The sequence below is a fragment of the Aythya fuligula genome, chromosome 1 (assembly GCF_009819795.1).
Source record: "Aythya fuligula isolate bAytFul2 chromosome 1, bAytFul2.pri, whole genome shotgun sequence".
Classification (NCBI taxonomy): domain Eukaryota; kingdom Metazoa; phylum Chordata; class Aves; order Anseriformes; family Anatidae; genus Aythya; species Aythya fuligula.
In genome coordinates, this window is record NC_045559.1 from 97,259,628 (window position 1) to 97,287,548 (window position 27,921).

Genomic DNA, 27,921 nt, shown 5'->3' on the forward strand with positions numbered 1-27,921 from the left:
CCAGGCCTGATCTGGGACCCTGTGCACAGGCAGAAGGGTCTCCTGCACAGGGTCCGTGCGGGATCAGAGTGCCAGGAGGGTACCTGCTTTGCAATTGCTGTCACTCCTGATCTCTCTCTTACTTTTATGAGCAGCCGAGCAAACAGGGGCTTCACTCATAAGGACGTTCGAGCATCTGTGCCCTTGAGAAGGGCGTCCTTCATCTCCAGGTCACAAACAAGCCCCCCGGTCCCTCGTGTTGCCCTAGGGAGCATTTCAGCGCTCCCTGGCTGCACTTTCCGTGCTCGCCCGGCGCCGACGCCCGGCGGCAGCATCCCACCGCCGGCGGGGGCAGCCCTCCCGGAGCGTTGGGGACCCTTCCCAGCTCGCAGCCCCCGAGGGCCCCCCTTCCCCTAAAAACAAAGAAACCCGCTTTACCCTTTACAACCTCGGCTTCACATCGGGGTGGGTGAACCCTTCCCGAGCGCCTTCCCCGACCCGGGCGGGCAGCGGGGGGCGCCCCCAGCCCCCTGCCCGCCCCTCGGGGGGCTGCCCCCGGCTCGGGGGGGGACCCGCAGCCCTCGCCCCCGCCGGGGGGAGCGGGGCGGGCCGGGGCGGGCCGGGGGAGGAGTTTGGCGGCGGGGAGGAAGCGCCGGGCACCCCGCGGCGGCGGCAGCGCCGGGCGGGCGGGCAGGTGAGGGCGGCCCCGCTGCTTTAGGGAACTTTGCGGCCGCGGGGCTGGCCTTTCACCCCCCTCCTCTCCCGGTGTTATCGGTATTGTTTTCATAGAGAGATTTTTTTTTTTTTTTTTTTTGAAGTGCTGCGCTGCCGAGGCGCTCTCCCCCCATCCTCCTGCCTCCTTCCCCGGGGAGAGGAGGGGAGAAAAAGGAGGAGGAGGAGGAGGAGGAGAAGAGGGGGAGGCTCGGCGGCCGCCCCGCTGCGGGGGCGATGCCCCCGCCCGCCTTGGCGCCTCCCCGTGCCGGCCCCGCCGCCTTCCCTTTGTGCCGCCGGGCCCGGCCCGACGCCCGCCCCGGCAGCGGCGGGACCTAGAGGCTCCCGGAGCCCCGCAGCCATGCCGACCCCGCCGCCGCACCTGGCCCCGCCGCTGCTGCTGCTCCTCTGCCTCGGTGAGTGTCGGCGGGACCCCCGGGGGTCACCCCCACCCCGCCCCGGGGCTGGGGACGCGGCTCCGGCGAGGCGGAGGGAGGAGGGGAGGAAGATGTCTGCGGGGGGGGGGGAGGGTTTCGCCTCCCCTGGCAGCCCCAGGGGGCGGCCGGAGCCGGGTGCCCCCTTTTGGGGCGAGGGGCAGGGCTGTGGGGAGCAGTATGGGGCGCGGGAGCCGAGCCCTCCTCCCGGCTCTGGCGGGGTAAGGGGGGGACCCTTGCAGAAGGCAGCCCCCGCGGTGTGAAGGGCGGCTGGGCTGCTCCGTGCCGCCTCTCCAAACTCCTCCGGTAGTTCCTCCGTCCCTGCCCGCCCGCATCGGGTGCCCTGTGCCGGGACATCGTGTGCCCCAAGCCCCGAAGCGCCGGGGTTTGCCCCGTCCCGTCCCGGGAGTGCCCGCACGCCGCCCTGCGAAGTGCTTCGGGATCCCGCTGCTGGGGGAGAGCTGCCGTCACGGTGCGAGATCCCCCCCGGCAAATTTGGGAAAGGCAGGAGAGGAGACAATTGCGAGGCTGCTTTCTTTGCGGCAGCCTGCGAGCCTGGCTGAGCCCCGATGAGTCAATAGGAGCGGTTGTAGCAAATACAGCACAGCACCCTCACGCTGCTGTTGCCTGCGTGTATACGGAGCCACCTTGGAGTTGCCGTGGTTTGCCTTTTCGTTGGGGAGATTTTCTGCTCGCACTCATGCTGGGGAAGCAGTGGCGAGGCTGGCGGTCTTCCTGCCTTAGGAATCGTCACGTACCTGCTCTGTGATTTGGAAACTACATCTTAAGTCACAGCCGTGCTCCCGTGTCTCTAATCTGCGTTTTTGCACGCTTGCATGTGGTTTCTCACGCCGCCTGTCCTTCTTTAGGAAAGAGAAAGAGAGGCAACTCTTTGAAATGGTTTTGGAGAGGGTTCAAACTTCCCCTAACCAGTAGCTTTCTCTTTTGGGTTCCCTGACAGTAACCATCTTAAAGCTAAGTTTATCCAGGGTGCCTCTGCCCCGCCGCTATGGGCAGCCTGCCGTAGCCCACAAGATGGGTGTAGATGAGCAGCGTTCGCTTGCTGCCTTGCATTTGCACACCAGATCTCCCTGGATGAGGAGCAATAACACCCTTCTCCTGGGTTAAGTGCTCCTAATATGGAGCGAGCAGCCCGTTGCCCCGAAGCGTGCCTGGCCGATGCGGCCATGTAGCAGCAGAGGGCATTGCCTTGCCGAAGGCTTCCCGAGGAGGTGCACGAGTGGGACCCAGGGGCCTGTGCAAGGCACCCCATGGTGGTGCTGAGCCGCCTCTGGGTGCTTTCCAGTGGTTTTAACAAGGCCAGAGATGCGCGACTCAAAGCCTTGAGTTCTGCTGAAGTGGTTTTAGGTTGCTGTGTGTGAAGCGGAGACATCGTTGACTTACAGGGGGAGAGGCTGGGAGTAAAAAGCCTTGCTTTGTAGCATAAATCTTGGGCTGGGTAGGAAAGCACTAGCTTTCCAAACAAGTACTGTTAATGCTAGAATGTGAGGATAAGATACTGTGGGCTGAGTGTACAGGAGAAGAAATACAACTCAATTTTTTCCTTACCGTTTTGCAAACTCATCAAAATTACCGAAGGAGGAGTCGCGGTTATGCAAAGAGCCGGCAGATGATTTAATGCAACGTATCAAGCATTAACTAGCTAACGGGATCCGAGTAACTGGAAACCCGGGGTTTGAAAACCCACATCTGGCACGTGGGTGTAACATTTGTAGATCTCTGCTGTTTTTTCCCCCTCTCGCTGCAGTGTTTGTTACAGGGTTCTTTAAACAAGTGGCACTTCATCACAGCAAGTACAAAATGGGAAAATAGAGCAAGTGCTGTAAATAATCCTCATGCAGCGAGGAGACCATTAATACTTGTGCCAGCCAGTGCTAATCCTATGTGTAGTTGTAAGATTTACCTTCTTTTTTTTTTCGCGGGGATGCAAAGTCTGATACTACTCATATTTATGGTGTAATATATAGGAAACACAATAGGCTTCTGGGGAATGCTGAATTCATTCACATTGGTGACTGGTTTATGAATAGTTCTGTCTTTGAGTCTCCTGCAGTATCCAGAATGCCACCTGTGAATGCAATTTACAGCTCTTTGTGTTCAAACATTGCATATGTATATATGTACATAGACTCATTACCCTCTTCCTCTCTCTATTCATGCATAGTAATTGGTGATTTATTTGCGATTCCTGGAGGGGAGTACAGCCTGCGGAAGGTCTTGAAACTGCAGATCACTTGTAAATGGCATGTTGGAGTGAAATAATGACGCAGGGGTGACTCCCGGGGAGACGGGGGATGATCTTACAGGCCTGGCTGCTGGCAGAGCTCGCCTGGTGGGGAAGGGGTGCTGGCTGGGGAGCTGCCAAGCGCTGCCGAAGCGCTCTGCTATTGCTCTCTCCTGCTTCGCTGCTGCTGACGGAGAAACGATGGAGTGGGTGTTTGCACACGCGGGCTTTGGGGTTGTTTGTTTACTGAAGCTAGCAGCCCAGGAGCATCGCAGGAGCCTCATCTGCTCCCAGATGCATTGTTAGCATCGATGGCCAAGATCATGCTTGCTCCATCTGCGTCTGCCCGAAGTGCTCCACTGTGAGCTTCCTTTTGCAAGCCCATTGTGCTGCTGTCACCCTGTGTTCACTGCCCCTAGGTCACCCTGGTGCGTGCTGCAGGACCTGGACCGTGTTTCTTTTGGGGTGAACCTCAGGATGTCAGGCAGAGGCTGTGCGGCGGAGGCTGCCTTGCTATGCCCGCCCCAGCTGTCTGTGCTGGGCTGGAAAGCTCCTCTCGTGCACGTCCCCAAGTGTAATTCTTCCCATCCCCAAATGGGATTCCTCGGGGGGAGGCTCCATCCCTTCAGTCTTGGCCAGGCTGCGTGACATCCTGAGGCTCCAGCAAATCCTGTTTATTTACACAGGAGGTTTGGGTTTATGCGAATTGTTGTCTTCTAGTTGACCTTCCGTCAAGTTAGATTACTTTATTAAAGCGGTTTTTATTGTAAATCGAATGTGTACTTGGAACCAGACCCATTATGTAAAGTGAAAGGCGGAATAAACAGACACACAGACTTTGCAGGGGGGGAGGTCACATGGAGTTTGGGAAGGAGAGTGCTTCAGTGTTGGGAGACTTAGCAAACTTTTAGGACCAGGAAAGTGATTTTTCTTTTTTTTTCTTTTTTTTTTCCTTCCCTCCTTCCTTCTGTCTCAGTCTTCTTTTGTACTCCTGCAAAGTCAGTGACACTCCAGCCGTTGTCACAAAGGTTATACAGACTAGTATGAAACCAGAGGTGTTTTATGTGGTGTAACTCAGATGAATCCGAGAGTGCTGTAAGCTGGAAGCATGCTCCTCACTGTGTGACAGATAGCGATCTTCAGACCCTGCCCAGAAACTTACTAGGCTGGGAAAACTGCCTGAAAGAAAGGGGAAAGCTTTTAAAGCACAATTGAGTTTTCTTCTTGTTGCTAGGGTTCTTCTGCTCGTGATGCGACTTGTCTGCTCGTACCAAGGATGTTCAGGCCCTCCAGCCAGTGTCTGGAAAACTGCAGTGTTATGATTTGCCTCTGGCTTTTGAGTTACTAAATACTCCTTAATGATAACCTGCTAAATTTGTCTCAACACCATTTTTGTATTGCCATCTATTTTCTATTCCATGAAATGCTCTTAAGGAATGGTTCTCTGGTTAAATGTCTGGTGACATTCAGCATCTGTTTCCCATCAGCTATGCAGAGGCTCAAGTCAATGCCTCTCCAGACAATGTGGGGTTTGAGTAAATTGCAGGGCAAAGAAGTTGAGTCTGCAGCTGCCTGCTATGGGCCTAGGGCAGCTGCCCTGCATTTATGTCACTACCAGCTCTAACCTGTTGCTCACCCTGTCCCCATTAGTGTATTGAGAGCGTGTTTCCAGTGATGCATGTTAGCAAGCTTTTTGTCATTAGGAGGTTTAAGTAGAAAATGGCAAGGAGACAAGAGGAAATCTTGCCTTTCTAGCTGCTGCTGAAGTCGCATTTCAATAATCTGAGAGTAATTGAACACAAGCACAAAACCAAGCCATCTCCGTGAAAGGATGGGAAGCTTTTCTCGAAAAGGGAGAGGCTTTGCCGCTCAGGACTTCAGTTTCTGCTGCACAGTACTTGCACAAGTGCTTAAAAGAAGCCCTGCTTCTGTGGGTTTCTGTCTGTTGCTGGTGCCTGCTTGGTGTTGGCAGGTCCAGCTCTTGCTGGGTAGCAGGTCTGCAAGGAACGAAGAGGCAGCTCTCAGGTGTGGGAGTGGGGAAAAGATGGGCAGCCGGAAAGCATGGGGATGGGAAGTGAGGTGATGAACCCAGCTGCTTAGGTAGATGAGGGCAGGCTCTGAAGGCAGGATCTTGCCAAGTGCTGGGCCTTTAACCACCACACCCATAGCTTTCAAAGCCTGAAAGACTCCTGAGTGCAAGAGAACTGTGTGTAGATAGCGAGGTCTGTCTTCACCCTCTTGTCCCAGAGCAGTACTTAACTCCACCCTCAACCAGCTTCTCTCCTGCCAAGCTTTTGCTTCCATTTGGGACTTGAAAAACTTCATAGCTCTTCACCTCTCCTGGTCCTGGCAGCAGCAGGGCTTTACTGGTCAGGAAGCACTAAGGCTGCTGCTGAGGAGGTTCCTGTGCAGCTTCTGGCCATGAAGCTGTCCCTGTCAGGATAGCAGAAACCAGCCAGATCTGGAGTGTGTGTTGCAGAGCGCCATGCAGGGCAGCTGTGCAACCATGAGCAACATCAGCGTTACTCTCATGCCACCTGTTTGGTCGGTTTGGCGCGCTGGGTTTTGTTTTTCTGGCCCTTGCAAAACAGCTTGTCAAGGGCTGACATGGTTGGAGGTGATTTTGATGCATGGCTGTGGCAGCGCTGCCAAGTGGTGTATTCTGTGGTTTGTTTGGTTTTTGTTTTTGACTAGTTCAAAAGCGGAGATATGCAGATAGCTTTGCTTCCCAGCAAACTCCTTCCCTTCTGGAGTCTTTGTGATTACAGGGGAGTAGCGAGGAGTGAGTGCCGCATCTGGCCCTTCCGGGGAGTGAGTTTGTTTGTTCCCTTGTTGGTTGGTTCAACCCCACCTGTGTCCCTGATTTCTCCGCCTACGACACACTGTCACTTTTATGGGTTTTGGCCTTTGTATGGAGGCTGATAAGCTCGTTAGAGGCAGCAGGAGCAGAGGTGAGGTAGACGCGTTGTTCTGTGGACTCTGTGGAGCTGAATGTCTGGTGTGTGTGCATGAGGAGCTTGGCATTGAGGAGGGTGCTGAGCGAAATGGGTGGTGGCTGAGGCCTGTAGAGAAATTGAGACTGCAGAGTGTGATGCTGAGACCCCCCAAAAGCAAAATGTTTTCTGTTTGCCTCTCAGGAAAAGAAAGGCTCTGATTTCATGAGAGTGTGGGTATGGAGATTAGGCTGCTTGAGTAAACTGAGGCCTTACTTCTTGGATAAATCCTGTTGCCTCTATTTGGCATCGTCACCAGTGACGTAGGAACCTGCCCAGGCCACTCCAAATTTCTGCGCAGGTGGAGCTGGGCTATGAATAAGGGCGATGGGAGAAGGCAGAAGGCTGTTGCCAGAAGTCATCCAGGAGCTCTTTACTCGAGAAAGCTGTGCTGCTGGAGTCTGGCACTTATTAACTCAAGTTACCCAGTACCTACGATCTTGCCAACGGGCTGTGGCTGGCTGCCAGCCCGAAATTACCAACCCGGGTGTCAGGCCTTGTTGGTTCTTTCTTGTGAGCTTGAAATAGGAGTTCCCAACAAGCCTGTGTGCCAGCCCTTCTCCTAGTCATGTTTCTTCGTACGGCTTTGTAAAGTGTTCGTGGTAATTATAGTACTTACTAATATTTATTCCCTTCTAAGCAATTATCTGAATGCGTTTATCTCCGGTGTGCTTTCAGAGTGCTCTGCCTCCTCTTACCGTATCATTTCATCTCCTCAACTCAGCGCGTGCTGCTCCCTCCCTTCTCCTCCCGTCAGGTCCTCTGCCCCCTCCGCCTCCTGAGCTTTTGCCTCAGCTCCCACCGGCCTCCCTCCTCTGCTGTCTGATCCCGCTGCACAGGAGGAACAGAGATCACTGCTGAGCCACCCGCTCAGATGATAAAGCTCTTTGCGATGAGGGCACGAGCACTGTGAGGCACTGGCCGGCGCCGTGCTGTGCCACCGCCCGGCTTTCTGCTGGCTGCTTGTGGCCTGCAGATGTTGCCTGGAGGGTTTCACCCTTACGGTGCTGGGCTGCTTCTGATCTGTGATGCCTCCAGAGGAAAGGTGCTCTGCCTCTGTGTCTGGATCCTTGAAATAGAGAGGGTGACTGAAAAGGTGTCCTGGGGATTGTGAGGAGAAAGCATGGTGTTAGGGCCAAGGCCTTGCTTGCTGCTGTTAACCAAGCAGGGCACCTTTCCCTTGCACACATTGGGAGCATAGCATGGAAGAGACTGTTATTCCCTGATGGGTTTTGCCTTTGATATTAGGGGCAGGGGAAGATGGATGTTTACCCTGAGCTCTATGCTTGCCTTGCACAGAGGGGGCTGGTGTACCCCAGGTGTACCCTGCATCTGCACCAGCTGTTGCAGCACCGCAGTTGATCTGTGGGTCACCAGCATGTGTAGAGCTGCTATGTCTAATCAGTCCCGTGCCATGTGCTAGTTGGCATTTAAATCTAATCCAGAGTGTGTAGCTGTCAAGTGCTTTAAGTCAACAAGCCCTCGCTCCTCCCTGCTGTGAGGCCATGGGTTTGCTTTGGCTTGGGTGCTCTCAGGGAGCTTGGTAGGGGACCTTGCTGCACCGTACCCACGCAAGAAGGACAGGGCTTCTAGGAGCAATTATTCAGATTTGTGCCTGTCTGAAAGCAGAGGTGTGGTGAGGGAGGCTGCTTTCCTCCTGGGGGAAGTTAATGTGCGGCCGTGCCATCTGAGGCCACGCTGAGCTACGACGGGGCTGGGGGAGCTGTGCCTTGGAGAGGTGTGTGGCCTTTCAGAGGCCTGCCCGTACTGCTCTGCATCTCTTAGCTCTCATCAGGATGGAAAAAAAAAGGGTGGTCCAGGCTGTTCCTGTTCTTCAGATGGGTTGTTTTGAGGGAGGATATAGGGATGATGGGGGTGAGTGTGAGAGAAGAATCATTGTGCCTCAAACACCTAATAGCTGCGCTGGCAGGCCCACTGGGATGTGTCACTAAAAGCATCCTAATGATCTTGATGTAATGGCTTGGAGCCTTGGAAACCCACTTGCTGGGAAAAGCAGCCCAGGGTTTGGTGTGTGGCTGCTGGAGGAGGAGAGCTGGGTTCCCAGCAGGCTCTTCAGAGCACCAGGAGGTACCTGTCCATGAGAAGGGGCTGGAGGAGAGCCCTGTACGGGGCTTTGCCATGATATGGGGTCAACTTGGGAGATGCAACCAAGTAGCAGCTACCCTTATTACCTCAGAGGTGCTGCCTACCAGTGACTGCAGCTGTGTGGGGGCCAGCAAAATCCCTGAAGAGACTTAGTCTGAGGGAAGGGTAATTGTCTTTAGGGAGACATCTGGGTGTTGCTGGAAGAGAGGGGCAGAAGAGCACTGCCTGTGAGCTTGGATGCTGCAGAGCATGTGAAGGGAGAGGTGCTGGGAGCTGCAGCTCTCAACCCAGCAGCAGGAGCTCCACTGCTTGTGGTTCTTCCAACCATGGCTGTTCGTCAGGTGACAAAATCTCATCTTCTGCTCCGGGCAGTGGCCTGGAAAAGAGGTAGACTGTTTCTTGACTGTAAAAATGCTGGAAGTAAGATTTATCTAATGAAAAGAGTCAGTCCTGGAAGCCATCAGCAGAGCCATGAAGGCCCACCGGATCTGCAAGGATGGTAAGGAAGGGATAGAAGTGAAGATGGGAGAAAGCAGGACTCAAGTTTTCTGATGGATGGATGTTATTCTCGTGTAAAATAAACACATGTATGTGACCGTAGAAGTGCTGTGTTAGGTGCTCTATAGTTGCAGGAGTGATGAGCACCAGTTTCTACATTGTTCTCGGTACGTGGATGTGAGTCTTGAGTGTGGGTAGCGTGCAGAAAGGCTTCTGGGGAAAGCACGCTAGCGCGTTAAACAGCTAGAGGCCAAAAATAAATTATCAAAAGAAAGAATTGAGAAATTAACAAACCTAAACGGATGTCTGCAGCTCTAAGAAAAGGGTGTTGTATTTGAAAGTATATTTTTGAAAATCCATTTGCTTAGTCATCTTACAGATAACTTCGCTATTTTTACCTTCTTTGCTTTGATGACACTTCACTGTCTATATAATGTATTTAGCATCTGCATTCTCTTTGCATGTACAGGCAAAATTATTTGCTAATTTTGAGTTGGCTTTGTACAATTGCAGTACCTCTTGGCTGTGAAATAAGTGAAAAAATGTTCTTAAAACTATTTTAAAGGAGCATAGCTGGCATTATTTGTAGAATTATAGCACCATAGAATGATTTGGGTTGGAAGGGACCTTAAAGACCATCTAATTCCATCCCTACTGCCATCGGCAGGGACGCCTCCCACTAGACCAGGTTGCTCAAAACCCCTTCCAACCTGGCCTTAAACATTCCCAGGGTTGGGGCATCCACAACTTCTCCAGGCAAGATTTCCCCTTATTTAGCCCATCTCCTTTGTCTGCAATCAGATTTGAATAGAGTATATATTTCCATGCCATGTTAAGTATAATAAAGACTGTGCACTCAGCTCCCCCAACAGAAAAATAGGGATGTTTGGGTTAAGCACAGTAATCTATCTACTGGGGAATGAATGCAAGATCAAGGGCAATTGCAGATTTTTATTTCTGTCTTTTGCAGGGGCTGTGGCATTGCTAGCAGGTTGCTCACAAATGGTGGCTTAGATTACTGCTTTTGCAGGCAGCAACGTTTGCATCTTGCCATTCCTATTTGATCTGCAAGCAATGATGAGAGCTGTATACTTGAATTCAGATTTTCAGAGTAGCAGTCTGCAGTCATTAGGGCAGTGCTTAGACCCCAGAGGCTTGTTCTGTGTTTTCATCCTGTTTCAGTAACTGTGTCTCTTGTTATCTTGTTCCTGAATATTTTCTCTTGTAAGAGAAGACTGTTTGTTGCAGCTGTTAAACCTCAAATGTCTTGAATTTCCCTTAGGGAAGAGGAGGAAGAGTTCCTGAGGTTTCTGCATGAGAAGACTGCAGAAACACCTACGTGTGTTATCCTAAGTATACAGCCGGGAGGTGTTATTGGTGCTGTCCTAAGCAACGGATGAATTCTGGCTAGTTCAGCCTGTGATTCCTCTCTCGCTGTGTTGAAGAGGTTTAGGGAGGTAGTTGAAGTTTCTTTTTTTCTCTTTGGCATGTAGTAGCACTGGATGCCTCTGGTTGCTGTTGTCAGAGCAGTGCAGCTAGGAGGTGTCAAAGGAAATTATGGATGTTTGTTTGGTCTCCTGGCTGGATATAATAATGAGTGTTTTAGTGAAATGCGCATAGAATAAACATCGGGTAAATCTCCTAGGACAAGCGCTGCTGGTGTCTGGAACTGTACTTGTCTCCTATGGCAGAATTTTAAGAAAAATCATCCGATAAGAGGAGCTTTGTGCCATGCGTTTGGTTTCCAGTGATTCAGTGATTTGTGATGTTCCTTCTTATGCTTCCTCTTAAACCAACCAACTTTAGGAGAGGATTATGTGGGTAAAAATTTTGTATGCCTATATGCTGTCAGTGTTGGTTCTTTCTCCCCCATCCACGGTGTCAGCAGCTGATTTGGGCTCAGGCATGACCCATTGCCGTGCTAATGTGTTCGTGTCATCCTGCTGGCCTGATGAAGCCTGTCAGCCCAGCCTTTTGTGGCTGGAGATGGTTTGGGTCTCGTTTACACCGTTTTCCTGGGCAGAAGCATGGGAGTGGCTCCTTCATCAGCAGAGGGGGGTCAGCAGACCTGGAGCAGGTGGAAATCTCCATTCATGTGATCACTGCTTTATGCAGTCATTGTTAAATATATATTTTTGGAACTTCTTGCAGCCCTTTTTGCCTTTTCAGTGCTTCCCTTCATGCTCGGGTGTGCGCAGTAGCACTGCATAACTGGTGGCATTGTCTTTGCTTCACTGCACAGCTCTTTCCAGCTTCCCTCCTGCCTGCTGCGGTGGCTTCTGATCTTCCTCCAGGTGGGGAGGAAGGAGCATTTTAACAGTATGGTAAAAGTTAGTGTGTTAAAACAAAGAAAAACACCATAAACCAAGCTCCCACCCCCATCTCCATGGTAGTGGAGGTCTCTGTCACCTTCTCCCCACCGTTGTGCTGGTGTCCACCAGGCTCTTCAGTCCCTGACTGGTCTAGTGTGTATGGCATTCTGGTGCAGTCACTGTGTCTCATCAGCTGGTTTCACTGATTCACTGTTAGGGCCCATAATCAGAGTAAAATCTCTGGGGTGTAGCTATTTACAGGAGGGAGAAAAAAAAAAAAAAAAAAACCCTTCCTGACTTGCATCAAACAAGTGTTTTATTCTCATTAATTGAATTCCTCTAGAGTAAGATAACTTGGGCATGTTGAAATCAGATAAATAAAAAGCCTCTTTCCCTAGTAGCTATGTAAGCCTTTCCTTAACTCCCTGATCAGAAGGGACCGGGCTCTGCTAAATACGTTGCTGAAGATCAAAACTTCTGCGTGCATCTGCTCTTCGGGGAGTTCGGGCGGGAGGACGATCAGTGCTGCGTAGCAGCAGAGGGAGGGTTTGCCTCTCCCCTCGCCATCCCTTATCACAGATCATCGGGAAAGATTTTGTGTTTGAAGTGACACACGCTCTTCAGTCACCCTGAGACGTGTGGTCTGTGCCCAGAAAGTGGGGCTGTGCTTCCTTACAGACCTGCAGACGTGGGAAGGGGCAAGCCTGCTCTTGCTGCGTTGGGGTGTGCTGCTTTTGGAGCATCTCTCAGCCACGCTGGCCCCTCTCCTCTCACCACATGGGTGCCGAGAAGCGTTGTGGCAGGAGGACGTCTGGACTTGTGCCCAAGCTGTGGTGTGGCTGAGCTGATGCTGTCACCCTGAAAAAATCCGGCTTGCAGCTTTTTCCAGACTCCATCCATCAAGTCAGGCTGCGGTGCCCGTGGTCACAAGGGCATGCCCCTTTCTTCATTGTGTCTGTGCTGGCTCTTGGCGTGGTGCTGGAGGCTGGGGCCCCTCTCAGCAGCAGGGTCTCTTGCTTGTTCTGGGGACCTTCCTCCCTGCTCCCAGGTCCCACATGCAGCAGCGGGGTACCTGGCTTCTCAGTGCCCCGTTTGCCAGCACAGCTTCTGCTTGTCTTGGTTTTCAGCCAACACCCTTTGGGGTCTTTCTGCTTTCCCTCTCCTGTGCCTGGACTTAGACATTTTCCCCTCCTTTTTTTCATTGGTATTTGTCCCATAGCTGTTCACAGCACCAAGACATGGTGTGTGCCCCCATCCTCAGGACACTTTCCGCCTTCTCTCCTGTGCACGCCATCTGCTGCCTCTGCTGTCGCCCTGCTGGCACGAGCCTCTGAGTGCGCCGACCTCCCCATCACAGCATTCCTCTTAAATGCTTTTACTTCTGCCATGCTGGGTGACACTAGCGGTGCTTCTTCTCAATTGCCCCTTTTTTCCACCTCCGGCTTATTCCCCAAACCTTACCAACCTGTACAAAGATGACTGGCACACACACAAAAATCTGCCTTGTCCTTGGTGATTCTCCCTGTGCTCCTCTTCCCCAGCGCTACCACAAATGTGGATTTTCTAACCTTTTTGGTTTCCTTAAGGGTCCCAGCTTGTTTTCCCTTGTCTTTGCTGTTCACTACTCATAGCTTCTATCTCTCTCTCTCTCTCTTTCTCTGTCTCAATGCAAAGCTGCTTTATCCCCTCCTCCTCCAGCAGCTGTTCTGTCTCTGCAAGCCCCAAGGGGTGCTCTGGCTGGAGCTGTACTTCCCAGCCCAGACCTCTGCCAGTGTGTTCTGTCTCCACAACTTACTTTCCAAGGGTTTTCTTGATGCTAACCACTGCTGTACATCTCAGTGGTGCTCCAGCACTGCCTTCCTTGACTCAGCAGCTGCTCTTGTTCTTTCTGGAGTTTCTTTTTCCATGTCCTGTTGTCTTTGCCTTCCCTTGCCTCTCTTGCAGAGCCTCTTAGGTCCTCATGAGTATCCTCTACCCAGTTTTAGGACTATTTTTTTTTTTTTTAAGACATTAAGGGGCTCCTTCTGTGGCACTTTCCACCTCTTCCTGTAGTCCCTGTCTCAGGGTAATGTTGCCCATTAATAAAATTGGACTGCCTGTCTCTGCTGATGTTACAAGTTCACGCTTCCATTTAAGGCAAAATCTTGGCCTCTGCCTCAAGCACTTAAATGTGTGCACGTGCCCACCCGAGTCTTTCTGCTCAAGCTGCAGCACTTCCTATCTGTCTGCCTCTGAAATTTGTTCAGCTTTTTGTGCTTTCTGCTCATTCCCGTGAACTTAAATTAGCTCCTCCTCCTCTGCCCTGCCAAGTGGGAGATGCTTGTCTTCCCTTTAAGAGCCCTTCCTTGCCTCATTCCACCTTGTCTTTTTCCAGTGCCGAAGCTTTGGCTCTCCCCTCCACGTGGTTTCTGATTCCCAGCCTCTGTCTCTGGTTTGGTTTCCTCAGGCTGGTTTCTCAGAGAAACGTGGCTTATCTGATCATGCTGCCTCCGTCTGCCTCCCCTTCCTGGGTAACCTGGGAGCCCTTTGGCCAATTTCACGCAAATCTGACGGGAGCAGAGAGCTCGCAGATAAGCGAGTTCCTACAAGTTTTGTGAAGAGGAGGTAGCTGAGTGCGAGGGGGTGCCGAGGACTGCAGAGACCCTTTTCTTCAAGGACTCTCGCTGTGTCTCCAAATTACCCTGCCAGCCACAGGAAAAGCTTCAGCTGAAGCTTCCAGTCGAATCATTAGCCTTGGAGACAGCCTCCCTCCTGATGGCAGAGGAAGCTAGGCTTCATTAAGTCCCTCGCTCTCGGGGCTGTTTGCTGGAAGTGGTGGCTTGGAGCCCTTCTGTTTTCTCCCGTGTGCTTGGGAGCAGCCCGCAGCGAGCAGCTGCAGCGCCGCTTCACCTGGTGCTTCGCCACGAGGCCTGCCAGAAACGTGCCGTGGTGGCCTCCACCCTGCACCATCTCCGTGGCCCTGTGACTCGCTCCAGTCCGTCCCTGTCTCTCTTGTACTGGGGGGGGGGGCAGAACTGGACCCAGCATCTCAGGTGTGGCCTCACCAGTGCTGAGGGGAGGGGAGGCTTCACTTCCCTCCACCTGCTGGCAGCGCTGCTCCTAATGCAGCCAGGATGCCATCAGAGCCTCCTTAGCAGCAAGGGCACGCTGCTGGCTCATGTTCACCTCGGTGTCTGCCAGGATCCTCGGGGCCTCTTCTGCAGAGCTGCTTCCAGCTGGGTGGCCCCCAGCATGTGCTGGTGCCCAGGGTGGTTCCTCACAGGGAGGAGAATCCCGTCTGCCTCTCCTCCTTGTTCCTTGCTGATAGCATCATGTTATGAATGGTTGTCGGGGGAAGGAGTGTGCCTTTCTCCCAGACGGGAAACAATAGTAACGTAAATACTTCTACATCTCCTTTTTTTTTCTTTTCCTGATTTCCCAAATACCAGAAAGCACCTGTCCTCCCTTTTGAAATGGGAGCCTCAGTAATTTGGTGACAACTGCTGAAAGTCTCTGTAGCATGTCAAACTAATAAATTACAGTGTAAGGAGCTGAAGAGTTCTGACATCTTAATTAGCAATCAGAGGCAGTAGGTAGCTGAAGAATCTCCCCGGATCTGTATCTGTCTTTCAGGGATGGTCTCTCACCGAATCATGGAGATTTTGAGAGGCAGCATCTTGCCGACAGTGCACCAGGAGGATCTGGGGGAAAATGGGAACTGCTGTTGTGCAGCCACGTTTTGCATTCTTGTGATCCTTTATGGTGGGGTGGGAAAACCGTTTTAAAGAAATGGATGCTTTTAGGCAGTACACTTGACTCCAGGGATAACTTAATTTACTGTTTACCTGAAAGCTGTTTCTGCTGAAGAAGAGGTACACGGTTGCAGCTTTGCCTTGCAAATTGGATGTTCTCTCATGATAATGGCCATGGCTGAGGGGCACAAATGCTTCTTCAGTGTGCCAGGAGGAAGCAGGAGAGATTGCTCTTGGCTGCATTCATTTCTAGTTATTACACTTTATAACTTTTTGCTGTGCTGCTTCTGCAGCAATATGTGCTTCAAAGGAGGTGGAGACCAGGTGCAGAGCCCATGCTGAAGGACACAGCTGAAGTGCAGGAGAAGGAAGTGTGCTTTGCAAGGCTGTGGGAGGGATGGAGGGGTGTGCAGCCGTGCAGCTTGCCATTAGCGCTTCCAGACTTCCTGTATCAAAGGGATTACATCTGTATTCTTAGACAACAAGTGATTTGGGGATGAGCGATTGATTGATGGTTGGTTTAGTATGAAGAGGCTCCAGCCCTAACCCAGAAGAAGCATGCAAGTGAAGGTCCTAGAGAGGCAGAGTGGTAAGGATGACATGGAGGAGGTCAGCAAAGTAAGAGGAACGAAATTCAATGAGTATAGAAAGATGGGTGAGAACCACTGGAGTTTCTCTTGGAAACCTCTTTTACATCTTGGAGGTAAAAGGAGAGCGCTGCACTTGTGTGTGCTCCCTCCTTCCACTTGCTTCATATGAAAAGAGCAAGGAGCTTTATTTTTCTTCAGGAAAAGGAAGTTCAAAGGAAGATAAGGAACCAAGCTCTTCGTGGATCAGAAGTATTTTGGAAGACTTCTTCATGAAAGAGAGGGATTTCTCTTAATGAAAGGCTGGGTAGTACATAGCATTTCCTTTTGGCAAGGATATTGTGAAGGTGAGATTTGGGACTCCACACTTTCTCTCCTGAGAGAGTATTTTAAACATTTGGGATGTTATGAGGTGAACTACAGCAATAATAGGGGCATTCTGTTGTTTAATATTGGGAAGGATTGCAGAGCGTGTAGGAAAATGAAAAAAGAAGTGATACTAAAACATTATTGACTGTGAAACAAAATGAGGTTTCTTATTGTCTGAGAATGAGTGATCACACAGGGAATAGTGTTTGACAATCCCAGGACTGACCCTGGCTGTTGAACATGTAGGACCTGAAGACTAAAGAAGGATAATAAAAAGAAATTCAGAGGCTGCAGGGCATAATGAACGATGTCAGAAATTTCCTGCCTAGCTTTGTCGTTCTAACAATGTCATTTTTCCCTCCCCTCCGGATAGGTTGGCAACGCAGACCATCTAAGAGTTCAGCAGCCTGAGACGTGTGTTGATACTGCATAGCTTTGATACTGGCACGACAATACTGAATCTATTAGAGGTCTGGGACCACTACAAGAGATGCCAGAGTAAATGGTGTGTCCTGATGTGTATTTTAAGAGCTAAAGGAACAGAAGGAAAACCACATGTAACCGTCTTGGGAGATTGCACTTTTTGTGTGGGTCTACACTAAATCTTACAGCGAGTACCTGTGGTTGTGGCTTCAAAGCTTAGGCTGGGAAGGCAGTAATGAAACCATCACTGCTTTTCACTGGAAAATACAAAAGTAGGCAATACCTTGGATGTTGCAGCCAGGCCTCTGTAAATGCTGCTGTGTCAGTATGGTAGTGCTTAACCAGGCCTGGAAGAAGTGGTAGTGATAGAAGTCAGCAGGGTGTGTATTCAGTGTGCTGTTGGAAAGAAGAAGCTCCTAAGGATAAGACACAAGGAGCTGTGCAAGTTTTAAGTAATGCGTGGGCAAATCAACACTTACTGCCTGCATATTCCCAATATAAATATAATCTGCCAGGGAGCTTCTGCTTGCGTATTTTTCCCATCATGATAAGGGTAGTGATGGAATGGTATATGGAGAACATGCTGATCCAAGAGCTGGGAAAGTCCTGTTCTGACCTTGGAGGAAGAGAAATGCTTGATTAAATAGGTTCTGTGCTTAGGGTAGAGCCCATCCTGCAAAACGAGCCTGTAGTGCTGCTTGAGCACTCTGCTGTCCTCTGGGGTTAGTCAAAACTGGAAGGAAACAAAATTCCTTTGGGGAACACGAGGATTTCAGATTACAAGGGAGTCTTCTCAGCAGCTTTGCGGGAAAACAGTCAAACCATAATAAGTAGTGGGTATGTTGCACAAGGATATTTGAGCCCCCAACAGTTGCTTACCATTACAAATTCTAGCCAGCAGGACAAATTGGCTCAGTCTTTCCCTTATACCTCAGCATGTGATGTTATCATCCACCTTTTACATCAGGTACACCTCGATCCACCAACTTCCTCAAAGTCTGCGTGAAGTAAGGAGGCTGAGGACCACAGGCTGTGGGGCTTGGGGACCAATGTGCAGGGTGGATGTCCTGCCATCCTCTGTCCTTTTGTTAAAATGGGGTGTCTCCCTTTTCTCTTTATGCAGGCCTGTTTGGCTGGATTCAGGGACCCAAACATCCAGACTTTTCAAGTTGTAATAGATTAAAGAATAGTTTCAGAATTTAGCACAGCCAAATAGCCAAAAATCTACTTTTTGATGGGATGATTGAGAATGACAGAACTGTAAGAGCAGGAGATCTTGTCTTGTGCATCCCCCAGGACAGGCTCATTTCCACCTGTGGTATTCCTGAAGAAGTTAAATGTCTGTCAGAAGAAGCCCTGTTGTGAGACGCTTCACAGTTTCAGAGGCACTCTCTGGTGCCTCAGTTTCCTTGCTGCTGGGAAGTTAGAAATATGCCTAGCCCCAATGACCAGCTCTGGAGTCTATCCTCTTCAAGTCCAATTTTGATAACTGTCTTTTCCATGTCCGATACTGTGAATTACTCCTCCTTTCTTCCAGCATTTGTGGAAGTTGAGAAGTTGTAGCAATAGAAGTGATCTGTGGTTCAAGAATAAGCCATTCTAAGGCAATGTTTAAAACTAGCGTATTTTAATGTGCCTAATTATAGACATGGAGAAAAAACAGTTAGAGGAATGTGACATTCATATAATATGAGGTTTGCTTTAAAAAAAAAAAATCACAAGGGCAGATCACATTTAACACTGTGCAGCTGTAGAATACCAATGCTGTGCTGTGGAAAGTAAGGAAGTCATCTGTCAATATAAGGACCAGATCTGAGAAGAACCAAAGGATGAAAAATGGCTCTGATCTTGGCAAGGGGGTTGGATGTCTGACTGGCTGCATAATTATACCAGAGGTACAAGACCTCTTTTGCAGTCAGAACTTGGGAAGCTAGTCACAGGCCAGAGCAATCTATGGTGATTAAAAGAAATGTCACCTCTTTCATATTTATTGAAAGCATTTTTCTTAAAAGACAGTAAACATCTGCTGTGGAAGTGAGTGGATGTGAAACAGAGCAGCAAGCGGAGATGAGTGAAAGCAGTTGTGTTGGAAGAACAAAGCTTCGTTGGCTGCTCCTGTCTCGTTTGCCTGTGCTTTGATATTTCCCTGCTGATTGTGATATTTCCATACCAATTATTGTATAAATTGTTCCTGGCTGACCTCTCCACTTAGCCATCCTTAGTTGGCTCAGCAGTGGGAGGAATTTGAATGAGGAATGAATAGCTGCTCGGCTCGGTTCAGGGAGAACAGTCCACGTGGTGGGGTGGTGGCAGGAGTGGAGGAGGAGGATACGGGATCAGGCACCCTTGGTAGCACAATTTAAACATCAAAGCAAGAGGGTGGAGGGTAGGGAAAGGGCTGTTCTGCAGGTGGCTCCAGCCAGCCTTTCAGTACAGTCAACCGTCTTGGCATGACAAGAAATACATCAAGCACAAGACTGAATTTTCCCAGAACGAGGCTTCGCAGTAATAATGGTGTGTTGGGGGGAGGGCAGAGGGGCTTACCACATGTTTTCTTCTGATAGCATTGTTTCTTCCATCTGGCAGCAGGTTGCGGCGCGCAGAGATTGTCCCCGCTGTGACTCATTTATGCAAAAATTAAGCCCGAACCTAATTTTTATTTGTGCACGTTAAGAGGAGACTTCACAGAATAGCAGGTGCACATTGCTAGAAGACTACCTGGTTTTGGCGTCACCTGTAGTAGCGGGGTCTCCTGTAGAGACCACAACAGTCTTCAGCCGATGTGAATTAAGACGGCCGCTGGGGGATGTGTTATCAGTGGCTGGACAACTGTGAGCTTGGAAGAGCCTTCTTGAAACGAAACAGGGTTTTGTGGATTTGGGTTTTGCGGGGTTTGGGTCAGGGCTTGTGAGAACGGCCAACACACAGACCACTGCAGCTTGAGGATGCTCCTGCCCACCCTGCCGTTCCCCACCGTGTCCCGCCCAGGAGATGCTGGCGTGGCCTCACCAGAGGTGCTGCCTGCCTTCTTCGTGGTGCAAGGCAAAATTGTACAGGAGGTGGAGGGGAAGTGATAAATTAAAACTACCATTAATAAATCCATGTTCTTGAACAGTTTGAAAACACGGCTGAGTGTTTCCCTGTCTTTGTCGTGGCATCTCTTCTCCTCTGGCATCAGAGCAGGGTGTGGGTACACCCTCTGTGTCCTGCAGTGCTGGGCCGGGGCTGGTGGTGCTGAGCACAGATGGAGGAGCTGTCTGCTGGCATCATCCTCAAGCTGAGCCCTGTGTCCTGCAGGGAGGGTCAGCTGCTCGCCCCTAAGCAAGCCCCTAACCCGCAGGAGGCAGTGGTGTGCTTGGCGCTCGCACCTGCTCATGGGTGTATGCCCAGAGCCTCTCTCAAGCTAGGAAGGAGACATTTTAGCATAACTGCTCTTTAGCACTTGTGCCTGAATTGTCTTCATCGCTGGGGACTTCCTGCCAGCTCCTGTGGTCTAGTGCAGATGCTCATTTGTCATAGCCAAGCATGGTTTGTGCATGCTCCCCTTCCCTGCCCTCTGCATGGGCAGAGGTTCCTGCTGTGGTTCAGGGGTGTTTGGGGGGAGCCAGTTCAGCTGGCTGTGCTTCTAGAGAAAAAGCTGAAAGAGTGCATTACTTGCTCCTGCTGTCACATAGCCACTGCAGTCTGCAGACCAGGTGTGGCTGTAGTGCTGATGGGTACAGCTTGCGATTACACAGGTTGTGAAGGGGCATGAGAGCAGCTCCGCCAGGTCAGACTAAAGGACCACCTAGCTCAGTATGTCTCAAAAAAATATACGTAGGCTGGTTGCAGCTCATTTTTGGAGCCTCCTGGACCTGATGTGACCTACCTATATAGTAGTCCTTTTCCAAGTACTTGCTCCATCCCTGTTTGGAGCTGTGCAGGCTTTCCACGTGCACAGCAGACCTTCGTGAGGAGTTCCCCAGGTCAGCTGTGAGTTGCAAGGATGGTCTGGAATGAAACTGGATCTGACCAATCTTGGTTGGCAGGCCTTGGTTTTTAAACAGAAGGATCTAGTAAATGTTCCATTCTTGACCACTGTCTCCATGGCATCTGCAACTGTACGGACTTTTACCAGATCCTCTCAAAGGCATCTTTCTTTCCCAGACTAGAGTCCTTTCCTGCCCCATCATTTCTTATGTAGAAACTGCTTCCCACTATTTATCATCCTTGTTGCTCTCTTCTGAAACCCTTCCTGTAAAACCTATAAATTTAACAAATGATAGCAGCGACAAAAGAAACCATAAATGTGCTCCGTGTGTTTGTGCAAGGGACAGTGAGAGGAGAAAGAGGAATCTCTTTTGAAGTGCTTTTTGTCTAGTAACTGTAGTCTGCAGCACAAAGTAGTTCTTAAGGAGAGTTTAAGATTAGCATGCAGTTCAGTTATTGACAAATACTGCCTGAGAGCCTCCGAGCAAAGGAAAACTGCTGTGAAGCTGCAGGAGTAGAAAAAGCCCCTCAAGCTACAGAATCCATTTGGTGTTCAGAGCTGTCAGCCCTCTACTTCTGGAAGATATGGAAAACATAAAGACATCTTTTAATTCCTCTCTAATGATTAGGGACCTAGGATAATACTCCTTCGAGGAGCATGAGTTTCTCTCCTGGATTAAAGGTACGGTGGCAGTGACTATTGCTATCTAAGATAGCTCGATGCAGCGTGGCGTGGTGCAGGCGTGGCCCATGCTTTCAGCAGCAGGGAAAGTGTTTGTGCAAGAGGTTCCTGGTCATGCGGTCCCTAATTTTTATTTATGTTGGTGTGTCCGTGCTGTGGTAGAGTTTCTGTGCACATAGCTGTCTGTTCTCTCATTGTACCCACTAATCCATTGTGGTAACTCCTGGATCCATGTTCCCAGATAGATGCATGCCTGTTCTCTCAAAAGGGACCTGAAAGCCCACCGTCTTCCGAAAGAATAAACATTTGGCACTTCCTGAAATGGGGCATCTTCAGGGTATTTCAGTGTGAGCACCCGACGGGACAAGTTACCTGAAAAACCTGAGCTCTTAGCTCTTCGTGTCTCCACGTGGAGAAGTTAGCTCCTGCTGTAGTCAGTAGGCATTACTAGGAGGGTGTTGGTTTTAAGAAGAGAAAATAAGTGTTGAGTTAGAGCGCTTCTGGGTGAAATGCCTCGCTGACAGGGATGCTGTGCGCGCCTTTCTTTCAGTGCGGGTTGAAGAGAGGCGTTGGAGCCTCGACTGTGAGTCGGCACACGAATGCAGGTGACTCAGGCATTGTGCTTCTCCCCTGCCCTCCTGCTGAAGCTGTCCCTTTCCACCTGCCTTTCCAAAATGCTCAAGGTGAAGCTGTGGCCCCTGGAGCCCTCTGAGCAGGCTGTGCTGGGAGCAGGCATCTTCTGGTGCCTCAGTGCCAGCCGGTCTGCTTGTAGCATCACCTGGTGCCCCACAGCCACATGTTGCTGCCTGCTGCCTCTTCCTCACCCCACATACCTCCCTCTTCCAAATCGGGGCTCAGGAATGCCAGCAGAGCTGTGAAGAGCTGCCCAGCTCTTGTTTCACTTGTGCTTAGCTCAAAAGGCCCACAACAACAGCCCTCATCTGGAGGGGATGAGGATGAGGGAGCGCTTCCTCTGGAGTGTGCAGGATTTGCTGCCTTTTGGAAAAAAAGCAGATGCAAAAACCCATCATTTCTTATTAATTTTAAAGTAGCTCTTGGCTCGCTACCTCCTCCATATCAGCCCTTGCATTGTCAGTAAATTATATTGGATTTGCAATTAAAAGCCAGCTGTGCCAGTGAAGTACCAGCCAAATGCCAAACTTAACCGTCTCCTAGGCTTCCTAGGGGAGGTGTGGAGCATAAAACTCTTCCTTCAGTGAGCTCTTCTCTCGCTTCAAGAGGACAAGATAAGAGTTTAAAATGGGATCTCAGGCATATTATTTTTGCTAATCAAAACGCTTGCGCGCTAAGAAATGCAATTTGATATTGTATGTGCCTGGATAGAGCAATTCCCAGAGCTCGAGAACTGCCAAACGTGCCTTACCATGCAAGAAGTTAACCCTTTGGGGAGAGACCTTCTAGTGCTGCACGTCTGTCTCAGGCTGATTGTTTTGCTCCTTCCCTTTCTCAGCTGCATTATTTATTTACTTGAGAAGTGCTTTTTCTTTCTGTAGTGTGTGCTTTTTCTAAGCGTTGAAAAGCTCTCGTGCCCCTCAGTGCTGGAGCAGGGACTTGCGGCTCAGCCAGGGAAAAGCACCGTAGATGTGCCACATCTTGACCCTCTGGACGTGCACCCAGCTCAACCCAGTGCTGAGCCTCTCAATCTGAGAGGCTGAACAGAAACTTGCAGCAAGTTGTAGCAAAATACCTGGAGCTCTCCTTCCAGGCACGGTTTTTCCCACACCAGCTTCTCCTGTCCTTCAGTTTCGCAGGTTTCTAGAGCCAGGATGGGAAGCAGGATGCTTTACCGCCTCTTACATCTCTCCCTTTCCTCGGATCCACCAAGTAGGGCAGGGAGGTGAGGTATTGTGTGCAGGTGTGAGAGGGGAATGGAAGAGGAGGAATGCAGAAAGCAGGTCTCATAGCAGCATGACGGGTTGTAGGGTGACTGTCAGGTTCCCAAAAGCCACTGGCAAAGGAAGGAGGAGGCCCACCTTTGTGCTGGCTGTGAGGCTGTTGGGATCCTACCTGCATGCATCGGGGTGTGGAGATCCGTGCTGTGGATCCCTGAGGTCGTGATCTTGCTGGTGAGCTTTGGAAGGGCTGGTACATGTTCCTGATAAAGCGCTGTTTTTCAGCGGGATGGAAGCATTTCTACGTAAAAACAACAGTAGTGCATTAAAAGCCCACAATACAAGGTCATGCACTCAGCAGCTAAGATATACCCAAATGAGTGTTGTTTTGGCAACTTTCAGCTCCTGCCGCTGCATGTTTGCATGGTGGTGCAATTTTAATTGTCATTGCAGTGTACAGATACCCTGCTTGCAGCAAGGCTACACGTGCATACAGAAATTGTATTGTGAGCTGTCTTTGTGTGTGCAGTAAAGATCTCGTCCTTCCTGCTTTAAAAACAGTTCTTCACTTCAAAGGCTGTAGTGTTTGCTTTGTCCTTTGGCCTTTATGGGGAGAGAAGAGGCTGTCTGCTCCGTAGATCTTAGTTGTCTCTAGCAGTATCTATCCCCAGGATAAAGAGATTGTATGAAGAGCAAACAGTGTGGGAGCATTTGCCTCTGTTGTTCATCTCCCTGTTTGTTTCAGATGTGCTAGCTTTCCCCGTCCGTCTCTTAAATCACGTTATTTCATGAAGAGTAAAAAGAAACATAATTCGGACCAGCAGCAAGCTGAGCCCGAGTTAATAGTTTGAATTGCACTCCATCTGTTCAGCCGCACGGCCTGATGGACGTGCTGAACCCTTTTTCACCATTTGCTTTAAGCTGGTAAGACCCATCTCTCCTGGCTCCCATCCAAGGTGTCTGTCGAGAAAAACTTTGTCTGGACACCGATGTCCAGAGGGCAGGATGGAGCCAGTAATCCTCCCGATGCCTTTGCTTGCAAGTTGCTGGCTTTTGAAGGATAAAATTCTTCTCTGGACTTGAGCATTGTTGTCGAAAATTAGAGAGGGAAAAAAAAAAAACAAACCCGATGTGTGTGCGCACAAACACACGGAGGATGAAATTTGCAAACGTGATTATGCAGGACCTGCTTTAAATCGGCTTATTGCTGTTTTATGATGGCAAGCAAGCAGTCACAGAAGCCAGGGTGATTGGCCTTGCCATGTGCACATGCTGCTGGTAACTCAATAACCGATGAACACCCACCGTGGTCTCCAGACCTCCAGCCTTTGATGTAGCAACAAACAAGATAGATTGCTGTAATTTATCCTGCCCCTGGAGGGCTGTGCTGGTAATGTGCCATGAGCCCAAGGGCCAGCCATCCATAATCTGTGTAAAAATACAGCAGATTGCAGCCGCCCCGTCTTTGTTCAGAGCTGCAAGAGTTTGCGTGCGCGCAGTGCGCGGTGCTGGGGCTCGATTTCCAGCAGCCAGGGGCGGTGAGCCTGAGAGTGTGATGTGCCCACTCCCTCCATTAGCTTTAATTGTTTTTGTTGTGTACTAAATATACTCCTTTCGAATAGACTTGGAAAGGCAGCGCTGGAAACGCGGTATTCCCCACTACGCCTTCACAAGCGTGACTGAGAAGCTGGGAGAAGGCAGGCACGCTGGGTTTCGGGGGAAAACAATGGGATTTTGTACCAGCTGGAGGTCTTGCCGAGGGAGGAGGGGTGCTTGTGGCCTTGCTTCACGTGGCCTGAAACCCAAGGAGGGTGAGAGCGGGGTAAAACAAATCGGGAGCTGTACGGTGAAGGGGCAGAGTGGCTCATGGGGGTGGCTGCTGGGGTGCATGGCCCTGCTCAGGGCATGGTCCCCCCCGCAAAGCCCTGTCCTGTGGGCCCACCATGCCAATTTGGTGCCTTGCTGGCCAAACTCCGGCACTGTGGAGGCCTTCTGGTGCCTGGCCCTTATGTATTTGGGGGCAGGCGTGTGGGCTGCCTGCTGAGGAGTAACGCTGGTCTCTCTCCTCTTCTCTCCTCTCCTCCTGCAGGCCTGGCCTCGGCCCAGCGGCACGTGGCGGTGCAGGAGGGGCCCCTGTACCGCACGGAGGGGTCCCACGTCACGCTGTGGTGCAAGGTGAGCGGCTACCAGGGCCCGGCCGAGCAGAACTTCCAGTGGTCCATCTACCTGCCCTCGGCCCCCGAGCGTGAGGTGCAGATCGTCAGCACGGCCGACCCCTCCTTCCCCTACGCCATCTACACGCAGCGGGTGCACAGCCGGGAGATCTACGTGGAGCGGGTGCAGGGGGACGCCGTCCTGCTGCACATCAAGGAGCTGCAGGACCGGGACGCCGGCGAGTACGAGTGCCACACGCCCAACACTGACGAGAGGTACTTCGGGAGCTACAGCGCCAAGATGAACCTCGTGGGTAAGCTCTCCTGGTGGCAACGAGGGCAGTGGGGTGTGTTACCCAGCCAGGGTGCAGCAGACCCCGTGGGTGATGTAGACCATGCAAGCTATTGTAAAACACGTCGGTGAGGGAGAATGGGAGCAGAAAGCAGGCAGCACGGTGGTGTAAATTACAGAAAGTCATTGTACAGAGACACGGGAGAATTCAGGACTTCTCTAACAAGGCATCTACAAAGCAGAGAAACCAGGCAGTGAGGAAGGCATAAAGCCATGGCTGGAAGCAGGAGGGGCAAGGGCTGATTGATGCAGAGAGAGAAAGGCTGCTCCAGATGGCACAGCAGAGAGCTTTGTGCCAAAGGTGGCAAAATAGCAGGGCAGGGAAGAGAGGAGCAGGAATGAGCGGTGTGTAAAGGGAGCAGCAGAGACCGTGGTGTTGGAGCTCTTTGATGGGGCGCTGCTGAACGAGTCCTGAAGCCAGCACACCAATCAGATTGAGCTGTCTGTAGATGAATGTGGGGGAGTTGGGTGCCTTTTTTTTTTTTTTTCCTGTGTGTTAGAAAAATCGAAAACAGGTTCTATAAGATTCGAAGTAATTCCATAGCACCTCTCTGACTAGCTTCTTTGACCTTTTCAAGCTGCAGCTTGCTTTTTGTGTCTCAAGATGGAATTGGATTTGAAGTCTCTATTTCAGCTAACAGCGGTCAAATAGCTTCCATCAAACTTCTTGGCTGAAGGACTCCTAGAGGAGTTGCACTGTAGGAGATGATAAATTCAAACACACAGACAGCAGGCTTGCTTTCTTTAGGAGACGTTCACAAGTCTCCAGGTGTCCGCAGGCCTCCCATTTAGAAACCAGGTTGCCATTATCCAGTCTGATCTGGGTGTTGCCGATGAAGACAATAGTGTTGACGCAGGAAAATCCTTGTGAAAGGAGCTGAGGTGTGGGTTCAAATCGCAGTAGCCCTTCTTCGGGTTGTGCCATTGCCTTGGCTGCTTCCTTTCAGAGATGTCAGCAAAATCACTCTCCCACCTGGTGTCCCAAAGTGGAGAAGCCCCAAGGGCTGGGGTTATTTTGGTGCCTGCCTTCCCACTTACTGTCAGCGAGCAGCTTCCTAAGTCAGGAGACCGACGCCTAAATACTCTTACTCTAGTTAGGTGACTTGCTTTGGGTGTCTGCATTTGTGGTTCCCCATTCAAATAACTCTGAGTCAGTGATAGCCCATGAGAGATGGCAGAGTGCTCTGGGAGCAGTTGGTCTGCCCCAAACAGGGCTGTCCCTCAGCCTGCTTGGCTTTTTGGCATCCAGGTGAGCAGGCACCCTGTCTATCCCAGTACCAGATGCCTGCCCACCGGTCAGAGCATCTCTGTGGGGCCAGGCAGCACACGCTCTAGCTGTTTCTGGTGGTTTGGCTGTCAGCTACAGGTTGTGGGTTTTCGGGACAGCTTCACTGCTGCAGACAGTATTCAATAAGAACTACACGAGCGCTAAATGAGAGTTATTGTTCTCATTTTCTCAGAAACAGAACCAAACTTTTTTTTTTTCTTTCATCCAGTTATGAATTTTTAATTGACTCATTAGATTGAGTGTCTCTTTTTTGGCAGCAGAAAAGCCTGGAGGGAGACAGGTTTGTTAGCATCTTTATTCTCTCCGTTTATGTGTGAAATGGATGGCTTTGGAGCAGTGTTGATTTTAGGCTTGCTGCTCTGGGAGCTTTGAGTTGCGGTGCCCCGTGGTTTGAGGGAAGATCTGAAGGAGGAGTTTTCCTCTTTTTCACACAGGCAATACAAGTCTATGGTGGGGGAGGTTTGTGGGGGCTGTATGGGGCACCAGTGCAGATTTACATGCGGGGCTGCTCTCAGCACCAGGACGTCTCGGCTTGCAGCAAGTGGCTGGGATGTATCTCTGCTCTTCCCATCTGAGCAGCATAAAGGGCTCTGCAGTTGCTAAAAAATAGACTTGGTAGGTGGTTGGGTTTGAAAATATATTTCTACCCACCTTAAGAACAGTAAGCATGGCTAGTTGTCCCTCTTCCATTTTTGGTGTGTCCTTACGAGGTTCGTTCTTGTTCAGAATCTGGTGCTGCTCTGAGAGCCTGGTGTCCCTGATGGTCTGGAGTGAGAAATGCTCCCCAGGCACTCTGTGGGACTCTCATCTCCACTGATCTGAATTGAGGCATACAGCACAGGCACTAATCTCAGCTAAGGTAGAAATGAGGACAGTAATGTGGTTCAAGGGCCTTCTGTCATAGGGGAGCATATACCAACGCTTAATGCTTTTTGCCAGTCTTCATTTCCTTGCTTCAAAAACAAGTTTCTGCCTCTGTCTTCCTACCCCCTTTATCATCTCCTCTTGAGTGGAGTCACTGGGAAGGAGGGTTTATGCCCAGGCTGTGAGATGTACTGGAAGGAGGATTTTAAGACATCTCACATGAATTGCAGGTGCTGAGGGAGGCAGCAAAAAAACAGGTGCAGCTCTGCAGGATGTTGTGGAACCAAGGCCTTGTGATTGATTTATGAGAAAGGATTAGCCCACGTACAAAGTCTGCAGCTCCATTGTTTGCCTTGTGAGTAGAGCTGATAG

General features: G+C 50.6%; 1 protein-coding gene across 1 annotated transcript in view; it reads left to right on the forward strand.

The window, feature by feature from the left end:
• Positions 1–990: 990 nt before the first annotated feature.
• Positions 991–27,921, forward strand: part of IGSF3 (immunoglobulin superfamily member 3) — an 82,570-nt gene continuing 55,639 nt past the window's right edge. The window contains exons 1-2 of the mRNA XM_032196011.1: positions 991–1,106; positions 24,982–25,359. Of these exons, the coding sequence (XP_032051902.1) occupies positions 1,052–1,106; positions 24,982–25,359 (433 nt within the window). The 5' untranslated portion in view covers positions 991–1,051. The remainder of the gene's footprint in view (positions 1,107–24,981; positions 25,360–27,921) is intronic.